The following is a 21,678-nucleotide window of genomic DNA, read 5'->3' as shown; positions in this document are numbered from 1 at the left end:
GCTTATATTGTTTCTTGAATTTTGAAAGTTCCTCCCCCACCACCGCAATATATGTACAGAGACAAGTATATGTAAGTTATACATATTACAGGAAGGCTACATAAAAAAAACATGCAGTGTTTTACAACGCCACCTCAGCACATAAGTATAGTTGACTTTTAAAAAACGATTTACTGGATTGCCACGTTGTATGGATTAGTTGTTTTATACTCTTATTTCGCAATTTGGGCAGAGTGTAGCGAAAATTTACGAGACAATTGGTCACTGCTGTAACTATAACCCAGCAGTGTTAGAGAAGTTTAACAGGCTGTCTGGCAAGCGTGTTCTTCCTGTTTAAATTGTTACACAAACCTAGCGGAACCCCTGCGCAACCCTTAAAGTTCACGGAACCCCCATGGGTGTTGCACAGGACCCCAGTTAAAGAGCGCTGACAAATACCAAAAAAGGCGTGTACATTATGACGACAGCGCACAGTGACGCGCAGCCTTAGGACCGGAAAGTTTACATTGGTGACCGGCCAAAACACAATTCAGAAGTAGGAAACCGGAGGTAATAGAACTCACCCAACTTTTAGTACATCAGATTGCAGTTACGTCATGGCATGAGGTAACGAAGAGAAAAGTTCAAACACAGTGTTCCCAAGTGAATGTGTTTCTTTTGGAATGTAAATTGAAGAACTGTTTGTTGCAAAGTCACGCCCAAAGTCTCGAAATAGCTGGCAATGTCCATTCGCACTGGAACATGAAAAATAGCGAGAATTTCGTTGCTTAAAAAATTATTTGAACAACTATTTTCTGAACCTACATGAGCATGCTACACTTAGAAAGTGTTTTGTGTCAGGCGGGCTAAAAAGAGGCAAATTGGCACTTAGGAATTTCAGCCACTATTACCGTTCTTTGTGTACGAATTTTGAGCATCTATATTTAGCTTACAGCGAAATTTGCGGGTTGAGTCGGTTCTTTATAAAGGTTGTTGCGAAGCATTTATAGAACGCGCGATTTGTACGAACAATTGAGACCAGCTATTGTTAATACGAGACTGTAATTTTCCAAAGGATACTGCATGTGTAGCTAACAATACAAGATTAGCAGCACGTACTTCATTGGCTTAATGTGCGGAAGTTGGTAAACGCACATAAACTAACGCAGTGCACGACGTATGTAATAAATCACACGCCTGTGCAGGTAATCGTTTCCGTACTGATTCAACGCAATAAAAGTATAGACAGGTTTTTGCGGAAATATTAACTGCAATGGCTAACGCTTGCATGTTTTGCATTATACTACAGTACAAGGTATCATAGGCAATTAAGTGTGGATTTTTGTTGCTGTTAAATGCATAATCGCGTGCGTTTGTTTACAACACAGATATGACGGTTCAAACATATCGTCTTGTTGTGAATGTGATATATGACTCTCGTATGAGTCATATGTAAAAGGCTGCTTGCAGACACAACAAAGAAAACTAAAGACTAAAGACAATCATTTTGTTCGAAAGCATTTGTTGTTTAATATTGACAGAATTAATAATGGTGTTTAAAAGACGTGCTTAAAATGATATCTAGCTCTACGTTTAGTAGAACGCTTCTAAGTATTTATGACGTCACAATGTATATAGTCTTTTGCGTTGCATGTATTGGAGTGTTTGCACAAAATAAGCTAACAAAAAGTCTAATGTTTCCCAGAAAACCATTTCAGACTAGTCTTAGAAGCCAAATAACTAATTTGACTATTGAATAGTTGGTTTGAATCCATGCACAGTAGACACTATACATACTTTAGAACAGGTTTATGGCTGCAGGTGCACCTCTGCTATACAAAGTCCCAGGTTATTGTATGTACGCTTACTTATATTTTAAAGCTTGTATATGTGTTGGGTAAAAATCGCCCAGCACTGCGTTTATTGTTGTTGCGTACAATGGGTCATGTATTACGTCATACAGACAAGGATTGATAAACACATTAAACTCAAACTGTCAACATCTAGTTTAAAGTCTTTCCTGTAATAGACAATATAGTAAGTTAATAGTTGTAAAAAAAGCAACTCTGAAGTATAAACATTAATAAAATGAGGATTTGCGAAACCGTATTGTGTTTAAAATTCAGACCTCATGGCAGACAAGGCGTAATTGTGCACTAAAAGAGCGCAGATGCTATTTTTCAGCAGGCATAATAGTTATATGTGCATTAATGATTAAAAGATACCTTTTGTGGTTTGGTGAATTGCCTGTGGATAGAAAAAAATGTCACAAGAGATGCAAAAGACGTGTTGAAAGCGCATCCGACTGATTTTGTGCATATTTCTGTGTTTTGCGCTGAAGTTTTGTGTAAGTAAAAGGATCAAATACATAAAAATAGAAAAGCAGCTTAAACAGTTGTTACAAACGTGCTGTGATAATCACTTAATTGGCCCTTATTAGGATTTGACATGGCAAGTGACACTCTAATTTTATCCTTAATTTCGTCCGACTGCGGTAAACGTATGAGTCATAGCAAAGGGAAGTGTAGAAGAAGCAGATGGGAGGTTAAAATACAATGGGAAGTAATGCTAGATTTACAACAAGAAGTAATCCAACGCATCGAACTTTGGATAGTGTCAGAATAAAAAGGTCGATCGGTGCAAAGGAAGGACAATTAGGCGTTATTTGATTTGATGCTGTACCGTTGTATTATAAGTTGATTGACAAAAAGTCCGAAAGCACTATCTTTAAATAGTTATTGGCCTGATTTCGTAGAAAATCCACAAAGAAAGATGTCACACAGGTAAAATAATCAATAATATTTTATTCATCAAACTACAACAATATATATATTTGTTTCTGGAATATTCAGGCTAAACGAAATGAGAAAACACGCATTCCATGTACAGTGCACATGTTTTTTATTAATGTACGTACGACAAAACATGCTTTTTCAATGTGTGACAGCGAGGTCAGCAACAGTCAGTTTATGCAACCTAACAAATCAACTTCCGTTTACATAGAACAACAGATGAACATGCGCCTACAACGAGGCTGGTCGTTTGTTTAGTGGGCGATGTGATGCATTTGTCGGCGAGTTAACAGCATTACAAAAAAACTTCTTTTGGTTGAACCCATATCGGTCATAATACTTCCTTGCATGTAATGCATCGATTGGGTCGAAAGTAACTACACGCCATACAAAAAGTTAACTGAATTATTGTCACTGTTGCAAGTACATAAAAATGTCGTGTAGCCTGCGCCATTTTCGAGCTGTCGAAATAGTTACTCTTACAAAAAGGTGTGTTTATGCAATAGTAAAGCAGAGGTAGGAAACATATTTTTTGAGCTTGATTCTTGAGGCATTGAAACAGACTAACGTTTAACTGCATTAAAGGCCGCCGCAGGATCCTATTTTTATTTTAACGCAAAACGTTCGAAGCAATAGAGTAGTAGCTTGTCCACACGGCTAAAATCAGACGTTTTTTGTATTCTGCGGTACAGGTGCGGCGTTGCGTAAAAAAGCTATTCAATTTAACGTTAAATTATTTATGGTGTCACAGTTTTTGACAGTACATCCACGCTGTGCGTGTGTTTGCTAGTGTCAAAGCCTGTTTGGCGTGCAATGAGGTCAAAGCCTGTTTGACGTGCTCACGATATGTTTTCATGTTAGGAAGCAATAACATCTTTAGGTGCTTAGAGCTGTTCTGCAACCTGTAAAAACATGTTTAGGTACGCGTTAATGATGTTTTTCTGCCTGGCTTTTGCACACAAGGAAGAAAATCTGTTGGCAGATGGAATACTGTCAAGGCAGAAAAGGGGAACCCTGACCACAGCAATGGTGCTCAATACTGCGGATAAGCAAGTAGCAGTTGACAAACACAACGATGCAAGAAGGTCTGTTTCGCCTTCGGCCAGTGATATGATCAAGATGCAATGGAGTGAAGAGCTCGGGGTTCTGGCCCAGAGTTACTCCACAAAATGTGTATGGGGACATAATCCAACCCGAAAAACCGCCAACTATTCATCGATCGGAGAAAACCTGTACATTAGGTCGAATGAGCAGCTGGCTAGCACAGTGTTGGAGGGTGCTGTGGTATCCTGGGATAAAGAACGGAATGATTATACGTATTCTACACGTGCATGCTCCAAAGTGTGTGGACATTACACACAAGTTGCCTGGGCTTCATCGTACGCTGTTGGTTGCGGTGTAAGTACCTGTGCCAATGTTCAGGTCGACACCAAGGTTTGGGCAACAGCACAAATCGTAGTTTGCAACTATGCTCCGGCCGGAAACTTCCCGACTAAACCGTACAAAGAAGGGGCTTGGTGTACTGCCTGCCCCGCGGCTTTTCCTAAATGCGACAACAACCTTTGCTCGAAGACAGGGGCGGCCAGCATGTCAGCATTTTCACCGCTAGTACTTATATTAGCAGTTTACTTCGCCTGTGTGCAAAACGTAAATTAGACAAATACCACTTATCGAATGAAAATTTGTTTGGTTTGCCACATCAAGTAAAAAACGTAGAAAATATTGCGGGAAAATTATACACTAAATCAATTCTGACATCAACATTTTTTAAACCTTTTAACCGCTATTATTATTTTCTATTTATTATATTTTGAAACGGTCTTTGTAGCTTGGAATTTCGTTAACTTACTAAACAGGACCGATACTTTTAAGCGCAACCAATCAGTACAACGCTGTACCAACATGTCCATTATTTCTTGTGCCTTTCTTCAAAAACATTTCTCTGAAGTTTCGGTTTACTTTTCGACCGTCAAATTGTTTTCTATTTGTTACTTATTATTTGCGTTTTTATTTCAACTGTAGTGCACTTTTTTTAAGTAGTCGAGAGTTGTTGTATTCTTATTTCAATGTGATAAAGTTCGTGCTTATATTAAATTAGGACACGTAAATCATAAATAAAGTTTGCAGTTTTAGAATTTGTCGACTTGGAAGGCTTAGTACAGGGGACGATTATAAACATCAGAGCGCCTAACTATAAAGGTAGAGCTGCTAACAAAAGAACGATGTATGATAGAAACCTATAGAGCCTTGTGTATTAAACAACCTTGTTCCGCAGGTAAGATAAACATTACTCAGAAAAGTTCAGTCAGTCATGATTTTATGTCGTTTTCTAGCAATTTCCGGGCCAACTTTTTAGATAATAGACTTTGTGCAGTAAACAGAAACCACCACGACAATGGTTGAATATCCAATATTGAAACTCTTTTGTCAATTTATTTTCAGTTTCGAGAAACTTTCGAAAGATAATTCCAATGATAAATCTGCGTACATAGTGATCCGAAAGCATTATGCTTGCAGTGCGCGCGTTTGAACGAGATAATGTCTTACGATTTTAGCGGGTACCATGCACCGCTCTACACCTCCCTAACTCTTGTCGGGACAGGGCCCTTGAATCTCTACCCGGGTGTCTTGCAATTCGGCTCCATTGCCTGTTAATCACATGCAATGTTGAAAATAAATTAAGAAACCAAGGAGGGCAATTTATTCGAGACTAACCAAATTAACAAGTGTTTTTTAGTAACTCATTTATTTAAATTACAGTAACGTTACTGATATCGACTATACTTATCCTCATCGGTACGGAACATCAAGAAATTTTGATGGTGTACTTAACATCACCTATGTTCGGCAAAGAGACTTTTATCATTAAAACATTTTTTTCTCTGGACCAGGTACCGCCTTAGCTCGACCCAGACGGCCAAGCGCTTGACAGCATGTTGTCCGACATATCCCAGGTCCTACCTGCCGTTTTCCCGGTAACAGGGCAACCTTGCCTGTTACCGTACAACAGTAAAGATTTTCAAAGTTTAGCGGCAAAACCTTAGAGATATGTGGTTGTTGCTTCCACGACTCAGGCTAAGATTTGATGCACAGAAAGTAATATTTTTTCACAATAAAAACAACTAAAATTGCCAATTATTATTCAGTGCGGGAAAACCCTGCGTAATCAACTGGCTCATAAACGTTTGATGCTAAAATAGTTTGTTCACACATTTTACAAGACGACCCTTGAATATCTGTTACGTCACGCGGTATATACAAACGTAACAATGCTAATTGTAACCATGGCAGTTCATTTTCAAGCAGAAAGGTGTTGCTTTCAAATTTTGGCAAAGGAAGTTACAGTACACAACAATGTTTAGCACTGCAGATTTTAATTCCATTGCCGTGATGTTGGTATTCTTTCTACCTTATGTGACATACGAGACTAAAACGCAAGATCAAGTGATTTCAAGGCAGAAACGGGTTGTTTTGGCAAAGGCATATGAGTTTACTGCCGAGGACAGACAACTAGTATTGGACAAACACAATGAGGCAAGAAGAGCAGTTAGCCCAAGCGCCAGTGATATGATTGAAATGGTGTGGAGTAGTGAACTAGCCTTCCTTGCTGAAAAACATACTCAGAAATGCATTTGGGGTCGTAATCCAACCAAAGCTACGCCTAGTTTTTCATGGGTAGGGGAATCCTTGTATCTTCAAGCAGTCCCTCAGACGGCCGACGTAGTCTTTACGACAGCATTTACGAAGTGGAACGCACAGCAAAGCCATTACACCTACCGAACGAGTTCTTGTGCGACATCTAAATCATGCAGCGACTACAAGCAAATTGTCTGGGCCAAATCACAAGCTGTGGGTTGTGGTATAAGCCATTGCAGAAACTTTAAAATCTCAACGACCGTCACCTGGCCATCAGCAGTTCTTACAGTTTGTGATTACGGACCGGGCGGTAATCAACCGTATAACGAAAAGCCGTACAAAGAAGGTGGGACATGTTCTGCTTGTCCCGAAGAATTTCCAACCTGCAGTAATAAGCTTTGCACGAAAAGCAAAGCAGGGGTTGTGACGATTGGAGACGAAAAAAACACTAAAAGTTTAGCTGTTGATAGCCGAAAATCACCAGTGTTGGTGGTGATAACATTTTTGTTTCATTTTACTACACTTTTAAAATAAATTTCCTTTTACAAAACTTGTTTGTTTATTTAACTTGACAGAAACTTGATTTTTTGCAAAATGATTGTTTTACTTTTGACTTTTTGTCGGCAATAGCAGGTCGTGAATTTCCCAAAACGAGGATAAAGTTACCACCAGATGGGGATAGAGAACGACATGAAACCTTCAAGTTTATACATCATCTTTCATAATTTGACTGAACTTCACAAAACTAATGCAGCTCTGCAATAAGTTTTATGCGTAAGCACATAAAGCGAAATAACAATTAGTAGAAGTGAATTTACATAGCTATGAATCCGCCTATGTCGAAAAAATGCTTTAATCTAACTACTTAAAATTAAGCTAGGGAAAAGCAGGTTTCGTAAATTACAACCAGAAAATGCTGCAACATGTAAAATCAACCGCAGATGCTTCAACTTCACACAAACAACAGCATACCAGATATTCTATCGCTCTGGTTATGACGTCACCATTCGTCACAAAAAGTGCGTAATACAGGTGGGTTTAGAAAAAAACGAAAACACAGATCATGACTCACTTAAACGCACAATAAACAAACATACTAACTGTTTGGCCACAGGAGCTTGAGTCTAAATTTGTCTTTATAAAGCCGAACAAGCCCTGCATAAGAAACAAATATTCTTAGGATTAAAATTAAACGACACATCAAGGGATAAAGCTAAACTTACCAGCACAAAGTAATAGGAGGCAGTTCAAGTTTTCTTAGTTAAATCAGCAATTTATAACTCACTAGCTGCTAAATGAAAACACTTATAAATAGTGATGTACCGAATCGGCTAAATTTCGATTCGGCCGAAACCGAATATTCGGCGGTTTTGCCGAATAAATTCGGCCGAATCAACCGAATCATTTATGACGTCACGCGAAGTGGTAGGCTACGCTTTTGACATAAAAACATAAGTTTATCTATCAGGCAATTAGTGCAGAATGGTTGTGTTTCGTCCTCATTTTGGTTCTGTGGGGTTTAACATAGCCTTAAGCATAATTTGCAGCCCGACAATGAATTACTGATTAGTTGTCTGCAGTGGGAAAAACGATAATGTGTCAAAAAATACAATTATTTACGGGATTTTCGTTGGTACAAAGGAGAAGAGACACGCTTAACGCTTTAAATGTGTGTTCGTAAAAGATTCGGTTTCGGCCGAATCGCAACAAATTATTCGGCCGAAACCGAATCTTTGCAAAAGTGGCCGATTCGGCCGAATAAATTCGGCAAACCGAATATTCGGTACATCTCTACTTATAAACTGATTACAGGATACGTACCAAGCATGCAGTTGACGTCACCCAATAGAACACTAATTGTTATGTCGGCTATTGCGTCACAGGAAAATTGTTGTGTTTGCCTGACGTATTAATATCCACACCGGTTGGTAAAAAACAACGTAATAATAAGTTTTTAACACAAAAAAATAAGTAATATACTTGAGGGTTAATTTGAGTGTGCATTCGTAAGTGGTAAGAGCAGGGTTGCCATCGACTTGAAACCAAAAATAAGGACAACCGAAAAATTAATTTTCAATGCGAAACGAAACAAACGTTTTTGAACAAATCTTTGCATTTATACGAGCCATGACATATCATATGCAATATTTGGACCAGAAACAATCTGTTCCAGCAACTCGTTGTTCGTAGAAAATACTTCGTGCATCCCACAACAGGCTGGGTCTAGGTTGACTTCTACTTGTAGAAGGGATTTGACAATATGAATTGTTGAAAATAAGACAAAATAAGGACTACGGTTAAAAATAAGGACATTTCTTAGAAATAAGGACAATGAACTTTTCTAAGACATAGCCCTTCAAAATAAGGACAAATCTTAGAAGTAAGGACGGTATGGCAACCCTGGGTAAGAGCCACTGGTTTACAGACAACAGACCAGGTCACAAGCGTATGTTCACATGGACCTATCTGACAATGTATTTGAGCGGTACGTGGGAGTTATCATAGCACGTTTGTGTCGCAAAAGGACTCGACTTACATGTAACTCCACTGTAGTCCGAAATATGTGTGACCTGGACCATCTGCATGAATTATAAGAGTTAGACGTCTACACATAGCGTAATTGTTGGCGGCACAACATGCCTACGTCACGCCGGAAATGATACCTACTGGTTGTGTTAAGCAGGGGTCGCGCCAGGAGAGCAACAACTAAACACGGGCCACACCGTATTAAGTTATAACTGTTAACGTGCACGTTTTTAACAGACGCGGCGGAAAGTACAGGAAATACCACACTGTAAAAAGTTAAATAACGCTTTGCAGTCGGTATTTAGCAGTGCTTCAGTAAATAAATTTTAGGGAGCGATTAGTCGAGGTAAAACTGAAACGCAAAACGTTAGTTTTTAAACAACATTTGCAAAATAGGCAGAATTGTTGAAAAACGTTGAAAATTAGTGGTATAACAAATTACGTAGGCTAGATGTAGAATAAAAATCAGGTAGCCTATGTATGTTTTAGTTTAGACACATTTTGAAATAAACTTTGCTTGTTTACAACTTTAGTGTTTTTGACTTGTTTAAAGAAATATAGCGTTTAAAAAAATCTTTAAGTTGGTAATAATGAAGCTTTTTACAAATTTGATATTATGTCTATTGATTTCAACGTTAGTGGCGAGTGGCACGTGTTCGGACGTTGCCAAGTTACGACAAAAAAGAGGCATCAAGTTTCGAAACGAGTTTACCGCGGAGGACAAGCAACTCGCCGTGGACATTCACAATCAGCATCGTAGTGCGGTAAGCCCTAGATCAAAAATGATGCTCAAAATGAGATGGGACGAGGGCTTGGCTCAATCAGCTTTGATGCATTCACGAAACTGTAAACTGAAACACAGCAAAAATCGTCAGACACCCAATTTCAGCAAAGTAGGTGAAAATATGGCGGCGATGTACCACGCTGAAATACCTATTTCACAGTATCTTCCCGAAGCCATCAAACAGTGGGTTGATGAAGTAAAATACTTTCATCATTCTACAGGCAGTTGTATGACCGACAAGGTCTGTGGTCATTATACACAAGTTGTTTGGAATAGAACATACGCGGTTGGATGCGGGCTAACAACGTGCAACTGGGAGAATGGTCTCTTCGGCATGTTTATGGTGTGTCAATACGGTCCAACTGGCAACTATAGACCCCCGATTCCTTACGAAGCGGGTACAAGTTGCTCTAAATGTCCGCAAGGAACGGTGTGCAAAAACAACCTTTGCGATTGGTCATCCGGTATCACAACCAACACCAATTCACCACCTGAGGGGAAAGCTGGTGCACAAGCTCCCTGTTTAGGTCCGGGATGTGGTTCGGCTTCCGTCGCATATTTACACCGTTATTTGTTGACTGCATCGACTCTTATATCCCTGTATTACGCCCTAAAGTGCTGATAACTGACCAAAAGTTTTGCAATTTATACGTGCATGTATTGTATTTGCCGAAAAGTTTTGTGGTTTTGTTGCAGCTGATAGTAATAAACTAAAAACTGAAACAAAACGTAAAAAAACTATAAAAATTTATATGACAGACTAACTTTGTCAATACCGCAAAAACTTGTCCATGTGTTATTTATAATGTTGCACAAAAGTCGTCACAGTACGCCAGACCCATTGAAGGCGCCATGCCACATCAGCCTGCATAGACGCTACAGGGCTGATACCACTTATGAATTTATGTTCATCTTAGTTGCACAACGGTACTAGTTTAGTAAAAAATACCATTCATTTAAGTATGTTTTGTATTAACTGTTATTTTTTAAAGTCAGTTGGTTTATTCATGAAAATGATTTAAGACAGTGCTTCTATAAGTTTAATCGCTATGCGACAAACCAGATAGAAATTTGAATCAAAAACAAAATTTCTGTTTAACACCAGTTCACTGCAGAAGAATATTATGTCACTTCATTAATGAGGTGTAAATAAAAAGTGATTTCGGGCGAGAAGGAGGTTTGATTATTGATTAAAAAACTCCTTCGAAGAGCTGATCGTTATCCATTATCCAAACCTTACAAGTTGGGTAAAAAACATGACGAAATTTAGATAATTTAGTTTCTCGTTACACACCTATTCCAAATCATGTATTTAATGCAGTTGATCACTCACTCTCGTATGAAAATTATGAAAAGCTTTTTTTGAAGTGACTAATTCTGTTGGTTTGGCGCATGCTTATGATAAAAACCGCATTTGAAAGCATGAAAATGCAAAATGAATAACATGCTTCATTAAAACATGGTTATTTTAGTACTAACTTAGAGCAGTACTTAAATCACACTCAGCGTGCCATAGCAGTGATGCCATCGATCTGGAGCTAAAAATAAAGAACTGAGAAGAGATAATAAATTCCACCAAAATAAATCAAACGACTTTTTATGGAAAGTATTTGCGTGTATGCCACAAATGTAAATAATTTGATTTTAATACTTAAAGACCAAGGCTAACATGCCAATGAAAGCATTCTTTTTCAGGATTAAAATTTAAATAAAACTGGCTTGTACGGGCCTGACCACAATTATGGCCCACCCTACAACTCTAAATTGAACTAAATAAAACAAGGACCAAGTCCTAGGAGATATCTTATAACCAAAGACAGTAGCAGGCTAAGCACGGTTGTAAATTGTTCCTGTGGTTTATTGTAAATACGTTTTATGACAACATCGAAGGCCTACTACCTATGTTTAGCGTGCATTATGTATGTTTATTGCCTATTTGCGGCAACTGCTCGTTATAACAGGGTTCGTTCATTCGTTGTGTCAACTCTCTAATGACATAAAAACACGCAAATAGCTAAGCGATGTCAAGCAATGTATTGAACTTTGCGAAGGACTAATATTCATTTGCGCATGATCACATGATAGACAAGAGAAACGTTGCGTCGGCAAAGACATGACATTTACAGTTACATTCGGCGGAAGACCTTGCAACAAAATACAGCGGTTACTTGTCATGTGAACAAAACACAAACGTCAGTAGGACAGCGGGAACAAATTTCCAAACATGGATTGCAACACGGTTGGGTATTTATGGCAAATGAATCACCAGATCGTTCTGTCACGACTTATACACAAGGAAGTAAACGACTGGTAGTCATTAGGTGCACTACAAGGGTATTTCGCAATAATATAAGCGCATCCAAAAATGGTCGGACTTAAACATTTTAATTTTATTTCGTTCTATTGACCCAACTCCTTTTTGCATCCTAACTTTACTGTGGTGATAAACGGAGTAGTTAATGTTGTTCACACAAACGTGTTCAAAACGATTTTAACCGATTCTTCTCAGGGCTATTAATAGGGAAATAAGTTTGAACGAATAACTAATGTAGAGTCGAAAACGGAAGAAATACGCTGTTTTCCAAATTGTGTGTGTACATATATTGCTATGCTACATATATCCTACAAATGTTAATAGGGAAGTGAGTTGAAACTAATGTCGAGCAGAAGGCTGAAGAAATACACTGTTCCCGATGTTGTGAGTGTACATATATTACTATGTTAGTGTAGTATATACACGAAGAGAGAGGGGGCGACGACGACGGAATCAGTGTTAACAAGCCAACGCAGTTACGCTCGGCTCCAACGATATATCGATCCGCGCGTTATTAATTATTCATTATGAAACTTAATGCTCGAGAGTTTATTCGCACAAATCTCTATCACACATATTCCATGAAGCTGGTCCCGTTTCCAACTGGCTTTACGTACTCGCTTGACCTCACTTCGCTCCGTGCGGGCGCCCTGTACGCGGTGTTGGCAGAATATCCAACCATTGTCGATTTAGTCGCGTTCGTGTATTGTTCCGGTTTGGACCCAGGCATACAAAACGTCACAATCCCAGTAGAAAGCGAGAAGAAACAACTGATATAACCGAGATATAATGTGGGTCCAAGCTCGTACTTGATCATGTTGTCTTGCGTTTCGAAGGAAAAAAAGTCCTCGACGATCATGGCTGAGTACCAAGCCACTGATGTCAAAATTAAGATCCCTGCGAACAGAACAGTTCAACGTCAAAACTGATGCCGGTTTAGTTAGTTGGGCCTTCTGTTTCTGGCGTTCACGTTGACCTACGCCTTTATCTTTATTATGTGTTCTTAGCTTTGGAAAATTCGGAAAAAAATAAATGGTTGCGATGTCTTTTACATTAACAGTTATTTGACCGCCCGTTTAGTTAGTTTTTTTTACTCGATTCCTTGCCAAACAGATAAGCTTTGATATTTTATTGGTTTAACTCGGAATGACGCCTCTTGTCAGCGCAATGTACTGTGCAAACCAAAGTTTCTAAATATGTTTTGCATTTTTGAAACAACATTTAACGTCAACGTTAGTAACACAATTCTTCTAACCCGCTAACTTATGCTTAATTATCTATTCTGGGACAAAACAAATTACTGTGTTTTGGTGTCCCAGTCCAACTTTGGGTTTGCGTTACGGCGTTACACCAATCGTCTGGATGTTGTTAATTGCAGGCGTTTGTGTTAATAGCCACTGCTCCCCAGAGAACAACTGACACACTTCATGGAAACATACAAGGCGTATTTAAGAACCTGCGATGCAATGGAAGATTGCACAGATGAACATGATCTTTCGCTTTGATTGAGGGTCGTCCTTCAGCAATCGTGTACATTCCATTCCCAACAGCAGCAAGAAGCACGCAAGGCCAGATAGACACATCGCAAAGCACATAAAGGCGCGAATGGCGATCAAATAACCTGGAAGAAACAGGACACATATCATTGATTTGCAAACATTAGCGTTCGACTGACTTATTCTCCCTACGTGGATCTTCAAAAGAAATACCACAACAACCTTTAATAAACTATGTTTCTGCGTGCAATCCAAACCTAAATTCATGTTTTATCAAGCTTTGTTGTATATTGAATATCGATCTACTTCAGAGGTTCCCAAGCTTTTATCCATGACCTAAACAGTCACCTTTCAAATCCCAAAGGTGAAATATGTAAATAGCAATTTTTGTTTGCAATGTTTTTTTTTTCAGATTACGCATAGAACTCATGGCGGATTGGGTTTTTACAAATTAAACGAAAACTATTTCTTTAGCTGGTTTGTATGAGGTAATGTCTTGGAGAGGCTAAAGTCGCAAATTTCCATCTCACGGGGATAGGTCTTTTCATTTCAGGCCTCTTGGTTAAAACGCACATAAAGCTTCCTGACTTATTACACGGTTGCCGTCTAGAACTAATAGCTTTTACAAGGCGCCTGGTAGGAAAAAAACACGCCGGCCTTCAATTAAAAGTTGTAAGAAAAATAATCAATGCAATGAGGTGGCGTGCGCATGCGTGGTTCATTTGTGTTGTCTTGGCCTGTTCCTGGCATTAATTGAGATCAATCTATTCCGTCGAACGCGAGCAATCCTATGTCACGTTCCCGCTTCGGCGTTTGCTTTATATCGGGGATTAGTGTTCCCGCATGATCGATCTAATATCACACCCCATTGCGTTATAGTAAATAGACATGACACCGCCGTATTTCGTTTGCACGTGCACCGACCGAACATAATTAACTATTTTCATATCTTTTCTTACTGTGGTTTTATTGGAATATATATAAGTTATATATATAGGCTATATTACTTTTTTATTTTTACTGTGGTTTTATTGGAACTAAAGATGCCAGTTAAGCGAAAAGTATATTTTCCGTGTTAAATCATTCACAGATTCTGTAACTTGTATTTTTTTCTTTTAATATTTTCCATTCTCAGAGAAATAGTGTTTGCAGTATACAATTAAACTCATGAAATTAAGAAAATGTAGATGTAAAAAATCTAAGTGCAAATGTCATATCAGACTACAGGAATCAGCCTTATGTTCACTGATAGGATGGTGACCGCCGTATCTGCCTTCACTTATCAAATATTCAGAACCGCTCTACTTGAGTTATTTCGAATGTAAATCAACTAATTTAACTCTTATTAAGTTTATATGACCGGGAAACACTGGGAGATTTTAAAGCATGCCGCAAAGTTAGTTTTTTTTAGAGCAAATGTGTCATCTTAGGTATTAGGGTTATATAACGATACGTCGGTGTGCATGTTAACGTTAGAACAGTATCGTGATCTTAATTGTTATCAAAATTAGTCTCATCACATTTGCGAATCCTTTTTTGGAATATCTTTTTTTTTTGCTTTGTAAATTCGCCGCAAAAAAAGTTTGTAAGTGTGTCACAAGCAACAAAGATTAGAAAAATTATAGCTGCGGTAAAACACTGAAACTTATATAGTAAATTTAAATCTTTCAGTACAGTTAAAGAGGAAGTTGTTTTCTGGACACTGGATGCGCAAAAGTATATATTATGCAAAAAAAGAGATAATAACGAGATAAAATGAAAATAAAGTTTTTTTAAAAACAAAATAGCATCAACAAAAAATAAACAAAAATCTCACCGTCAGCAAGAAACATGGACCCCTGCTCCTCGCAGTAATACTGTCCAGTTTCAATTTGCATACAATCTGCCCATAGTCCCTTCCATGCCCAAATCGGGCCTAAAACCGAGGCACTTTCTGGTCCACTAATAGCCCAAACACTCCAAAACGTGGTGGTCGTACATAATGCAGTGGACACATATCCCAACACCAGACAAGTAATTTGCACGTACATTGTTTCGAAGACGAAAATCGAAGCAACTCAAAATGAACCTTGTCGTTGACGCGAGTCTCAACACTTCCAGAAACTTCTTTCCAAGGACGACTCTCTCTTTTATCAGCCACAAGCTGGGCCCTTTTTTCCACTGTGTCTCCAGCCGGCCGTTGACCGAGCTGCCGTTGTTGCTCACTAACTTGTTGTGGTGTTGTTAAATAAACGACATGGTTTTGACTAGGCTACTAGTCTTCCCGTCCGTAGTTGACATTTTACCTACTTAGTCTGAATCTGTGCGACGGCTTGAATTGAGAATTGGATCTCAATGGTTTCGGCAGCACCTAGCATTGCACATTAGTAGGATCAAATCGCCATTAGCACAAACCGTTTATCGATTTTGTAGAACGATAGATTTCAATGCGAATCAAAAAGTATATATCGAACAAAGCGCTGGATGGTTAAAAAAACCTGTACGAAAGTGATTGCAAGTGCGATAATGGCGAAAAAGTAACTACCAATTGCGTTAAAAGATCTGGAATTGCTTTAAGCCTACTTGAACTCATCATCAATCGTTTTGTTATGGAACAATGACGTACATTGATACTAATGTTTCTCTATTTTTTGGGGGGGTGGGGGGACAAATTTGAATTAACAAATTCACAAGTAAACAGTCAGTCAAACTTTAACATTATGTAACTTAAAACAAGCAAGGTGTTGGCATTTACAAACTCATACGTAGTTATATATATTTCAAATATTTAACCCAATTATGTTATGCTTTTGTTTTATTCCATGCTCAAACAGCAATTGAATTTTATTCTATTCAATTAGGCCGGTAGAATTGTTTTTTATCGTGAAGTTAAGAGCAACGTTTTTTGCGCCATATAACACTCTTTGCGCAGCTATTTCCGTGTTAGCAAATATTTTAGTGCAATTCAGTCAATTATATTGTTGTTTTTTTAAGCCAATAAACTCAAACTTAACATAAGAGATCAATGCGCAATTGATATACGGGCGATGTTGGCCTTAGTACAACGTAACGTTAATTCATTCAGAAAAATACTATTATGTCGATGGCAACATATGTTCGTTTGTTTATTCCGCTCGCATGTTGGTACACAAACATTGTAAATGGGACGGAACACAATACACGGATGTTGATATCAATGTGAAGCGACGACATCCTATATTGGGTGAGCGCAACTTTTTTCCATGAATCTTAACGACAAAATGTAAAAACGTCCTGCGCCGCAATAATCAGTTTGCTGTCAAATTAAAGTAACACGTACGCAGCTACGTTAACCGGCAGGGCTGTATACCAACAAAGCGAGGCAAAAGGTTTTATTTGCAGTAGCTTAGCGCAGACCTATTTTTTATTAGTTATATTGAGACATATAGTTTGAAAATATTTAAGAATGTTTTTTTTATGGAACGAAAAAGTTCAGACGAGACTGAACCTATGGCTAAACAGTAAGGTACATAAATCAGTTGTTTATCACTTGTCTGAAACCGGCGATTAGTCCAATGATATTGAAACATGCGAATGTGTGCTAAGTTTGCAGAATTTATTGTCTATCTCTTTCCAATTAAGTTGTTTTACAGTTGCTATAACTCTGTAACAGTTTGAACGGATTGGAAAACTTTCAAGTTCGCCTTCAATTTGCTCACCTTGTTTGGCGTCGTTAATTTAATGAGCACATTATACGCCTCGTGCGTGCCTAGTACTGCATGGTGTCCGTGTGATTACCGGAATCGATTTAGGCGGACTAACCGAATTGCACTCTTTTATGGTGGTTTATTGCTTTTAAGGTAGTTTATTGCATTTCTTCGGCGTTGTCAGGACAACGGATGATAATATTTGTATCCCGACAAAGGTTGACAAACAAAGAAACCCATTTAGTAGTTTGATTGGAGTCCCGGTTACCTATCGGGGCAATCAACCTCTAAAAACGAGCATTTAAACAATAGGGCACGCCAAACGTACGCAAGGTCATTCAAAGTTCATTAAAACAAGAACAAAATGTTCAAACTCCATTAGGTTAGGGTTGTACCTCCAATATGTTGGAATCATATAGTTTACGATTAAACTGCGCTAGGGTGATTGTTGAAAGCTTGTTTGGTTCTATAATAAAATTACGTTAATAACGTGATAACAATTTGTAGTCAACGCCGTATTTTACCGCTAAGTGTCGCACGAACACGACATTCGAAAGAAGTAATTTTCACATTAAAACAAGGTCCCTTACCCAAAGATTGAAGTTGGGTTGCAATAGACTTTTATTTTCTGTGTTGATTTTAGTAACAAAATGTAAAACTTTTCTTTCGTAAAACAGTTAGACAAACGCATCAAAATGGCGCATTAAATTAAAAAAGAAACTAAACGGCAAATTTAAATCAGCAAAACACAAGACGAATACAAGCAAACAATAAAAAACAAAACAAAAGAAAAAAATCATTTAAGGCATCAGGTCAGATTGAATCATTTAAGGCATCAGGTCAGATTGAAACAAATTGAATTCGACATCGGTAGTCGGTACAGTAGTCACTATATAACAACAGAAATATCGATTTTGGTACACTGCGAGGAATTCTGTGCCCTTGAAAACACGAATCAAAAGTTGTTGAAACTAACACTTTCCGGAAACTCGAGACATGTTTCCGACTAAAAACAAGGCAAGAAAACTTAATGTAAACAATCTGGTGACTCAAAACGACTTTGCAACAACAAACTGACTGTTGTTTGATAAAAATTAGACGATGTATAATAAGGCAAAAAATATTGGTGTAATACTGTGCGAAAAAACGTCAAAGATTTTATTTAGCATAGGTTGATCTAGACGAGGCTAAAGCAACGATCAACAGAAACCATATATCGGGCGGTGCCGTTGGTGGCGTTATACAAAATTATAAATCGCGCGGGAACAAGTTACTGGCGTTTTAAATTTAGCATTCGGATATGTCGTTAACCCTTGACGTATTTGCCTTGAACAGAAAACATTAATCAGTTTGTTGTCGAGCAAGCACGGTAGATCCAAGGCCGCGTTGACTACAAGACCGTATACACCACATCGCGTCATTCGAACGCGTTTAAACATGTGTTTCAAAATATTAAATGCATTTACAAGCGTTTGCGGTTGCGAACATGACTTTAATTTTAAATTTCTGAAACCTTTTGATTTCGTGCCTTTAGCAAATGGTAAATCAATAGCAACAGAAATAGAGACGATTTCTGTTGGGAAATTGTTCGTAAATAAAAGTGCATTTAGGTTTGGCTTGTTTGAAACTTTATGTGTCAAATTATATCGCGTGGGTTAAGACACGGCAAGTCTCAAAAGACCTTACCACTGTAAACCGAAAACAACTTTTTGAATGCTTTCGATTCTTTGAAATATTAGCGTATGCATTTTGCTATATCCCGCTATGCCGTTTTTAACAGAGCAAGTTTTGTCAGTAATGTCGCTTTGTTTACAGTTATATCCATCAAACATATTCCATGGCGCTAGGTTTGCTCGGCTTCCTATATCTTTCGTCGGACTTTTTGTCAGGTTTTGAACTGACATAAGCAGGGGTATACGATGTCTTGCGGTAATCGTATTGTTCGTCTCGTGGACCAGGCATGCAGCAAATGCATAGAGCCGTGACAAGGCACAAAAAACTGCAGACGAAACCAAGATATATGGTTGGTCCCAACTCATATCGTACAAGATTGTCTTGGTTCTCAAAGGAGAAAAAATCTTCAACGATCATTGCGGCATACCAAGACACAGAAACCAGGGTAAACATACCTGCAAGAAAAAGTGCGCTTTAGACATAGAATTGTGTTTTACGCAAGTAAGGAAATTTCAAATCAAATTCATTAACCGTTATATTTAGGTGTGTCATGTTTCATATAATTGTAAAGGTTGTTTTATGTCGCAGTTATAACTTAAATACAGTAAACCTCGGTGAAATCGGATTCGATTAATCCTGATCTTCGCCTAATCCGAACATTTTTTGGTCCAAACGGTCCGGATTATCCGCGATTTACTGTATTTTAAAAAACTAACACTTGACAAAATGACAGTGCTGCATTTAAAAATAAAAATAAAGAAGCTTTGGTAAGGTTGCCGTCTTGCACTTTAATTTTTATTTTTTGGTATTTTTTTACCTGATACAAAAAAGCAAATTGCGCAGATGAACATAATTTTGCGTTTAGATTCGGGTTTGCCTTCTAGCAAAAGTGTGCACTCCATGCCAACAAGCATCAGAAAACAGGCAGACGCTGATAAAACTGTAGCCAAACACATCAAGGCTTGAATCGTGACTTTGTATGCTGTGAAATAATAACAAAAAATAAGAATTTGGTCGAGTTGCAAATTTTTTTGAATTCATTCTTAAAAGCACACTATGTTAATAAAGGATCTATAGTAAAGGTGAAAATACTTCTAAATATACGCGAATCGAATTTTGTATCTATAATGGAAAAAATTTAATGTTGCCAATAAAGCGTTTTACAGGTGCACATATTCGTTAAAATAAGGTCAGCGTGCCCTAAATAAGGTTAACATTATTTTTAAGTTTGGAAACAATATCACTCTGAAAAAATTTAGTTTGAATCATTTGCGCCCAGCTCTTACCATCTTCCATTAGTAAAGAATACTGTTCTTCGCAGTGATATTGTCCGCCATAAATTTGCATACAATCCGCCCATATTCCTCTCCAGGCCCATACCGCTCCCAAAACCGGTGCACTTTCCGGGCTACTGATGGCCCAAAGGCTCCAAAAGTTAGTAGTAGCGCAAAGGCCGGTCGAAATATACGCCAAAATCAGGCTAGCTATTTGTCCGTACATTTTCAAATTCTTTTGACTGCACGCCTTGTGGTAAGTTGATCCCACAATGATTCAAATGTAGCGACGCTGCGGATGCATATATCGGTTAAAGATCATCTTGTGCAAACATCCTTCCCTTTTTTGCACGGTAACTTGACAGACGACCGTCGTTTCAGTAAGTCCAGGTTACTAGAACCCTATCAACCGATTGCTATCGTTATGTGGGCGTTTCTTCATGTTTTACTGATCGTAAACATGGACACGAATGTTGTGCAACGCGAGATATGCTCCGCACATATGAAACAACGTAATGCGTAGCTTTAGTTCGCACGTGATAGGCAGCGTCTTAAAGCACCATTCCACTATAACAAACATAAACCGAGAAAAAACATGAAATGGAATATATTTTTCAAATAACCGAATCAGCCCATGAATATCGTGGAACAAATATATTTTGCCTAGCTGTCACATTTAGTTCCTATGAAACGACTTGTAATAATGTAATGTAAATAATGTAATAGTACAACTGTGTCAAATAGTATAAGAATATACCCTTATACATATAGTACCATAATATGAAGCGTATGCCATAAATAATTACCTCGTGGGTATCCTTTGCCACAGCGATATGCATAGATTTCGTTTTTCGTTTTGAATTTTTATAAAAGACTAGTTTTCGTTTTGTCTAATTAGAAACGAAGCGATTCTGTAGTACTAACTGCTGTATGCAGTTCATTTTCCTTGCAGCGTTAATCTAAATTCTAAACGTACGTATTGCTATGTTTTACACCAGGGGTCGGCAACCTTTTGTGCACTGCAGATCGGTTGAAACTGATTTTTTTATAACGGAACGGTCTATAAAAACCACAAATATTCAGCACTAAAAACTAGTTATAGCTATTACAACTTTGATTCAATGTGATCCTTGAGCAAGTTTTATGCAGCCCGTTAACAAAACCTCACGGACCGGCACCGAGCCGCGGCCCGATGGTTGCCGACCACTATTTTTCACGACATAAACTAGCAAGGAAGGTGTTTCTGCGTAGCATGTGTTCATCGTTCGAGTTCTCTCGCTTTTGCTGTACAGCATTTACCCGTTTGTTAAATATATATGGTACCACCATTGTGTTTCTTGTCAGTGAGTCTTATTGTGATGGATTTTTTGGTTTTGATCGATAACAAGGATCTTCCTGGGTAGACCTGAGTGAAACTGGCCAACAATCGAAATAACACCGAAACTAAGAGAAAGACGATACTGAAATTTTGACGCAATATTCTATACTTTAAAAGCGTTTCAGCGCACACTTTTTTTTTTTTTTTTTTATGACGCGTA

General features: G+C 38.2%; 5 protein-coding genes across 5 annotated transcripts; 3 read left to right on the top strand and 2 right to left on the bottom strand.

The window, feature by feature from the left end:
- Nucleotides 1-2,221: 2,221 nt before the first annotated feature.
- On the top strand, nucleotides 2,222-4,891 carry LOC145213987 (glioma pathogenesis-related protein 1-like). Its single transcript, XM_080082406.1, has one exon. The coding sequence runs from the start codon at nucleotides 3,684-3,686 to the stop codon at nucleotides 4,425-4,427; it is 744 nt and encodes a 247-aa protein (XP_079938532.1). The 5' UTR covers nucleotides 2,222-3,683; the 3' UTR covers nucleotides 4,428-4,891.
- Nucleotides 4,892-6,125: 1,234 nt separating this feature from the next.
- LOC145212957 (peptidase inhibitor 16-like) lies at nucleotides 6,126-7,132 on the top strand. Its single transcript, XM_080081203.1, has 2 exons — nucleotides 6,126-6,795; nucleotides 7,038-7,132. Exons 1-2 carry the CDS (start codon nucleotides 6,126-6,128, stop codon nucleotides 7,130-7,132), a joined length of 765 nt encoding a protein of 254 aa, XP_079937329.1.
- A 2,349-nt stretch (nucleotides 7,133-9,481) lies between these two features.
- On the top strand, nucleotides 9,482-10,416 carry LOC145213985 (peptidase inhibitor 16-like). Its single transcript, XM_080082405.1, has one exon. It carries the CDS (start codon nucleotides 9,524-9,526, stop codon nucleotides 10,337-10,339), a length of 816 nt encoding a protein of 271 aa, XP_079938531.1. The 5' UTR covers nucleotides 9,482-9,523; the 3' UTR covers nucleotides 10,340-10,416.
- A 1,322-nt stretch (nucleotides 10,417-11,738) lies between these two features.
- On the bottom strand, nucleotides 11,739-15,804 carry LOC145213923 (claudin-7-like). The gene is made up of 3 exons (XM_080082331.1): nucleotides 15,344-15,804; nucleotides 13,488-13,652; nucleotides 11,739-12,928 (listed from the first exon to the last, which is right to left on the bottom strand). The coding sequence occupies exons 1-3, from the start codon at nucleotides 15,555-15,557 to the stop codon at nucleotides 12,600-12,602; spliced, it is 708 nt and encodes a 235-aa protein (XP_079938457.1). The 5' UTR covers nucleotides 15,558-15,804; the 3' UTR covers nucleotides 11,739-12,599.
- Nucleotides 15,805-17,795: 1,991 nt separating this feature from the next.
- On the bottom strand, nucleotides 17,796-20,510 carry LOC145215218 (claudin-19-like). The gene is made up of 3 exons (XM_080083892.1): nucleotides 20,153-20,510; nucleotides 19,684-19,848; nucleotides 17,796-19,321 (listed from the first exon to the last, which is right to left on the bottom strand). Exons 1-3 carry the CDS (start codon nucleotides 20,364-20,366, stop codon nucleotides 19,017-19,019), a joined length of 684 nt encoding a protein of 227 aa, XP_079940018.1. The 5' UTR covers nucleotides 20,367-20,510; the 3' UTR covers nucleotides 17,796-19,016.
- Between the last annotated feature and the right edge of the window lie 1,168 nt (nucleotides 20,511-21,678).

Source organism: Phallusia mammillata, chromosome 2 (assembly GCF_965637545.1).
Source record: "Phallusia mammillata chromosome 2, kaPhaMamm4.hap1.1, whole genome shotgun sequence".
NCBI classification, from domain to species: Eukaryota; Metazoa; Chordata; class Ascidiacea; order Phlebobranchia; family Ascidiidae; genus Phallusia; species Phallusia mammillata.
The sequence above is the reverse complement of the archived record's forward strand: the minus strand, read 5'-3'. Positions and strand labels throughout refer to the sequence as shown.